The sequence below is a fragment of the Arvicanthis niloticus genome, chromosome 9 (assembly GCF_011762505.2).
Source record: "Arvicanthis niloticus isolate mArvNil1 chromosome 9, mArvNil1.pat.X, whole genome shotgun sequence".
Classification (NCBI taxonomy): Eukaryota; Metazoa; Chordata; class Mammalia; order Rodentia; family Muridae; genus Arvicanthis; species Arvicanthis niloticus.
Genome location: NC_047666.1, coordinates 23,777,050 through 23,783,049, shown reverse-complemented (window position 1 = coordinate 23,783,049; position 6,000 = coordinate 23,777,050). Strand labels below are relative to the sequence as shown.

General features: G+C 51.9%; 1 protein-coding gene across 16 annotated transcripts in view; it reads right to left on the bottom strand.

The window, feature by feature from the left end:
• Nucleotides 1-6,000, bottom strand: part of Dysf (dysferlin) — a 201,572-nt gene that overhangs the window by 60,866 nt on the left and 134,706 nt on the right. For all 16 annotated transcript variants that reach the window (XM_034511381.2, XM_076939996.1, XM_034511380.2 and 13 more), the window contains 2 exons: nt 747-848; nt 491-652 (listed from right to left, as the gene is read on the bottom strand). In XM_034511381.2, coding sequence (XP_034367272.1) covers nt 491-652; nt 747-848 — 264 coding nt within the window. The remainder of the gene's footprint in view (nt 1-490; nt 653-746; nt 849-6,000) is intronic.

Here is a 6,000-nt window from a genome sequence, read left to right as displayed (position 1 = left end):
AACTGAAAGCTGAGATTGAGCTGACAGCTGAGGGCCCCGTGTCTGGGGATGGGAGGCTAAGAAGCAGAACTGGGGGCTGGGGACTGGAGGTTAAAGTTTCCCTGCAGGGCTCAAGCTAAGACAGAACCAGGCAGGAAAACCTGGGAAGGAGGGCTGAAGGTCAGCCCTGGGAGGTCCAGGGAGGAGGCAGACAATGAAAGCCGTCCCTAAAAGAGACGCAAGGCTCCTGGCTCCTGAGGCGTTGCTGACCCAGAATCGGGCAAAAGGGCGAGTGTGTGCTACACACAGGACAAAAGCCTTCAGTGAGGCAGAGAGTAATTTCTGTATTCATAGGATAGTGGAGTGTGGAGATGATATGACTCCCCCCTTCCACACACACACACACCTGGGCCCTTCTGGGAGCTGGAGCTGAACCCCAGGGGTGCTGGGATCATTAGGTCACTCTACCCCTCAGGACTCTGGAAGGGAATCACAAGGAGGTAAGGCTCACCACTTCCATGAACAGAGTACAGACATCAAAGTTGGGGTTCTTCCGAAGGTTTCTGATGACACAGGATTGTACTGTCTGCCCACCACACTCCACCACGAGGCTGGGGGAAGAGATGCTGGCCATCTGATAGCTCTTCATGTTCCGCAGGCCCCAAGCCAGGATCTAGGAACAGAAGAAGGGAAGGGAGAGCAGCTGAGCTAGTCTGAGACAAATGGGAAGACCAGGCTGGCGGCCCCTGTCCCGCAGCCAGGATCACCTCGATGGCAGTTCGCTGGAGAGCTGGCTTGATGTTCTGGGGAACCATGTAGATGTTGGCCTCCCTTTGAGGTGGTGGGTAAGGCAAGTCTGTGTCCTCCGTCTGCAGAAGACAGCAAGTGGAAAAAAGAGCACAGGGTTGGGGAAGGCCAAGGCAGTGGAATAAGAACAAATAGACAGGCAAAAAGCAATGGCATGCATTGAGAGACACGGGAATGGGGGACAGCGCTTGAGGTGGACAAACAGGGAGTAAAAATGAGGGTGCAGGAGTAGCCTCATCTGGGCACCATCCTGTCCAGGATCAGAATGAACACATCCTTGCACAAGGGCAAGGCGGTCCTCCCACCACACGGGCTCCAGAACACCACCAAGCTACTTATGTGTTCCCGTCTTCAGCACACATGTGTGCTCATAGGAATGCATTCATGCTGACACAGCATGCACACCCTCCTGCCCCATCCTGGCCCATCTATTTCAGTCTCTCAGTCACTTCCCCCAACCCTGGAACTCCTGCCCCCTCCCCAGCTGAGACACACCCTGGTTTCCACCCAGACATCCTCTAACCCCCAACCCTATAGCCACATCTGTATTCCACAAGAACAGAGCCAGGAAGAACAACAGAGCAATGGCAAATGAGACGCATTGCTGTGTGGCCACTGTCCTTATATGACACCGTGCATCATCAGTGCTCCAGAGGAGGCTCCATTACCCGCACAGACCAGGGATGTATGAGGCATAGGGTGATACTGGCCTGCTCAGGGCTTCCAAAAAGAGCCAGGCAGGAATCACCAAGAGCTATGTGGGGAGCATGGCACATAAGGCAGTAGAGAGAAGCGTGATCTCAGGTTTATGAACTCAGAGCATGGTGGCTTTGGGTGTGAACACAAGCTCTACCATCCACAAGACGAGAAAGGCCATCATCCTTCCTTTCTGTCACTCAGCTTCTCTGCATGTGCTATCCTTAGTAACAGAGGTTACTCTCCAGACAGCCACTAGCACAAGAGCTGAGCCGTCTGCGCCACACAACCAGAAAAGTGTCTGCCTGCGTCAGGTAAATACTCACGAGCACTACTAGGCCACTTAGAGTAAAATGCCCTTTTCTTAAGACTTTTGACTCCATGCGTTTTATAAGTTTATTAGGTCAAGAAACTTCACTGCCACCTAGTGGGAGACCTTCAGAATAAACGCACATACAGGTTGTACTAGAAATTGTCTCTTACCATCACTGTGAGTTGCGCGTACAGCACATCCCCACACGGAGGTCTTGAATGTTACAGAACAGGCTGCGCTTTAACAAGCATCGCAATCACCTGACTTACTCTCCATCAGTCTTGTTTCAGAAAGAACGCTGTGTCAACAGACATTTACTAGTACAAATGACAAGAGCCACAGGAACAGAGAAAAAGGCCAGTTTCCTCCTGCCTACATCAAATCTCACAGCGACTCCAACCACCTCCTGCCCTGTGGTCCGCTACCAATACCACACCACCCAGAACCATGGTAATAAGGACCTCAGGTCCCGGAGCAGATAGCCCTGAACTCTAATGCCATCCCTGTTACTTCCTAGCCGTGTGGGCCTGGGCAGGTTACTCAGCAGCAGTGACTCAGTGTCCTCATAAAGACAGGGAATAACAACACGCTGAACAAAGTCACTCTGAGAATCAAGCAAGAAGACGAACAGGAGAAGTAGCTGGCACCAGACAGCACTTAGTAAGTGGTGTGACTGTAATTATGGCCGCCATTGCTGTCAGCACCATGGTTTTTACCACTAAGTTCTAATTGTTCTTCCAAGGGTCACTTGAGGGAGCATCTTGTAGAACAATGGTGGCTTTGTAACTACCCTGAAACCACCAGGACATAGGTAGAAGCCAGCTAGCTTAGTCCTAGCCCACACAGGAGGTGACATGGTCTAGAAAGAGTGACAGTCAGAGCTGCCTCTATGCACACCTGCATGAGAGCTATGCCCACCACATAGCTCAAGGCAGGTGCCCCCAGCAAGCCTGTGCAACCACCACAGAAGCCCGGTGGCACCGTGACACCAGCCATGAGCTGCAGGTGGCTATGCAGTAGGGTGGCCTATTTTAAGGGCCAAGCTTTGTGTGGCATATTCTGATGCCCAACCTACTGTGGGACCACGGCCAAAAGGTTGGGGTTAGCAACAGGAAGTATTAGCCTCTAAGCTTTGCCAAATGAGGAGGCGGGACAATCTTCCTCACCCAGCCACTCATTTCTTTGACAATCACCAAAAGAAACCATCAGCTAGCTGTGGGCTAGGCTCCACCTTCCCCGGAGCACTGTGGTGATAGCATCCTCTGTAAGGCCTGAGAACTAGACTCCCCACAGTGGGAGCCCACTTCTCCAGTGGGGTGGAGGCAAGGAGGCCCAAGCAGGTTAAAAGCTGGTATGGTACCGTCTGGAGGAGGCCCTGCAGGAAGAAGGCAGGGGCGCACAGCTGTAGAGCCAGCCACGTGGAAGCAGGAGGGAGAGAAGCAGAGAGAGGTTAGAGGACATTCAGGGACCACCTCCTTAGCGTGAGGAAACCACTCTCATCCTGACACCGTCCCCAGGCCTCCTGCAACATTCCTGCCCTTATGCCACTTGGCTCCTGATGGCCTTCTCTACTCAGTCTTTAGGACATCGTCCAGGTCCAGTCCTGCAGTACAATGCTGTGTCATGTGTGCCACACTACCCAGAGCTGGGTACACAGAGCTGTGACTGTGCAGTCAGTCTTGGTGTTCTCCAGATCCCTGACCCCATCTCACCCCAGCCTTCCAATCCTTCACCCTTCCTTCAGTATCTGCCTTTCCACCCCAGGGTTCTCTATCCATCCACGCTGTTTCTCTGAGTCCTCTCCCCTGCCTCCATCCTCCTCCTCTCTGCCCTCTGCCTTTGCTCCAGCACCTCTTCCCTGGAAATGTCTCTCCCAAGTTAAGGTCGGCAGCCCAAGTCACTAGTAGAGTCTCACCTCTCCCATCCCTTGTCAGCACTTGCCAGCTGAACTAGGTGTCTCTTCTAAAGCCACCTACTCAGTTCCCTCTTCCTCTCATGGATGAATCTGCCAGGCTACCTCCACCACTTCCTCCCTGAGCTCTGCAAAGCTGTCATCTTTGCTCAGAGGCATTCTGTCCTTGGTGTCTCCCCCTAAGCCCACAGCCCCATTCTTAGCATCTCTCTCCTCAGTTGACCCTCTCACACTTAGCTTGTCCAATGATAGCATTTTTATCCATCTCCCCAAAACATGCTCCCTTCGATGTCATCTCAATGTCATCTCATACATCGCCCCAACACCCACCACAACAGTCAGTGTCACCTTTGGCTCCCCCTTCCTGCCTTACTATGTCTGATTGGTCACCAAGCACTGCTGACTCTCTAAATCTCTATCCTGTATGTTCTCTCTTGCTACCCATCCCCTCCCTTCCCTCCTCCCCCTCTCTCCCTCCCCCATCCACATGTTTCCTTTCTCCTCCCGATGTCCAGTGACCCATTCTGTGGTCTCTTTGCTTCCAGTTCTGCAAACATCCTTAGCTAACAAAGCTTACAACACCCTGTGGGCATGAAGTTAGGATGTCACTCAAGGGACCCTGTCCTCAAAACACTTGAAAAGCCTGAAGAGGCCCCCAAGACCCCTCATCTTCCAGCCACTCTTGACGTCTCTCACCACATGACTTTTCCCTTCAGGATTCCCAAAGAGTGGATAACCACCCCTGGAATATTGCCCTTCCTAAGTAGAAGTGCTGTGTTCTCTTTAACCTTCGGACTCAGCACTCGCCATCCATCTGTCTGGAATACAGTCTGTCCCTCTTCATCTGGACACTTCCTGCTTGGACTGTATACATCATTTAAATCTTCCTTGGTGACCTAAGCTTATTATGTTCCAGTGTCTCCATGGCCCCCATATCCTCTGTCCTCCCGACCTTCATCCCACTGAAAGACACATCAATCACCCCGAGCCATTTCTCCGTCTGTCATTATCCCTAGCTAACCAGCAACACTCAGTTAATAAGCAATGACTGTGAAAAGATACCACAAGTAAGGGAGGGATTAAGCAGAGGTAGGAGAGGGTCAAGAAGTGGCTCTCCTTGACTATACTGCCACCTGCTCTGCCATCATCGTCACGTCCTCTCTGCGCCCTTGCTAGCTTTGGGCCCCCTCTGAGCCTTGCACCTGCTCATGGCTGAAACAGATTCCTTCACTACTGGTACATGGTACAGTCTTCAGGGTCTACCTCACCTTTCCTCCAATTTCTCCAAACACTCCAGAAACTTCTTATAGCCTTGTTCTCTGGCATCTGTTATACCTAAATGACTCCTACAACATATAAGACAGACAGACAGACAGACAGACAGACAGACAGACACTCTACCAAACCCCCCTTACACACACACACCCTAAACAAACATATACCACACATACACACACACCACACTCACCCCTCACACCACACACACACACACACACACACACACACACACACACGCCTCACATAGTTCCAGTGAACCTAACCATCCTTTGTTCATCTCACTCAAGAAGTAAAACTGAGCCTAGGCCATGTTGCTAGCTCCTACTCCTCAATTTCTTCCTAGCTCAGCCTACCTAGGGGGCCCAAAGCTATCTCTCCAGGACAGTATGGGTATTGTAACAGTTATTAAAACAGGACAACATATCTGCACCACCAGAAAGGAAGGGCCAGACTTCAAAAGCAACCAAAATGTCTGATTGGCTGTCTCACTGGTGACAAGGACTGAGGAGTCCAGGCCCCAAGGACAACAAGCCAATACCATAAGCCTGGTCAGAGGCAGCCATATTAACCCAACTCCTGTGCCTGCCCTGAAGACAGAACAAAGTGGGGGTTCCCAGGTGGGCAGGGTGTTGATCAGGCCAGCTCAGACCCAGATATCCAGGGACAGTTGAGGATCTCTTCCCACCAATAGAAGCTACTCCTAGATTCCTCTCAATCCATTTATCTCAATGGCCAATTCAGGACAGAGAGCAGAAGCCCTAGATCCACTCTTAGTCCTGGGTGGCAGCACACTAGACAGATGTTCCTTTCCAGGGCAGTGCAGGTGTTGACATGCCTCTGCATCCAACTAGACTGCCCTGTCCCCAGTAGCCCTCAGACTCCCACCTCACCCAAGGGGGGCACATTCTGGTTCCTTGGGGAGCTGCAGGCAGGGGGCAGCCAGGCAGCAGGAGGCTCTATTGTCTGTCGACCCCACCCTGCTCATTAGGAACAACATGCTGGTCTAATTACACTT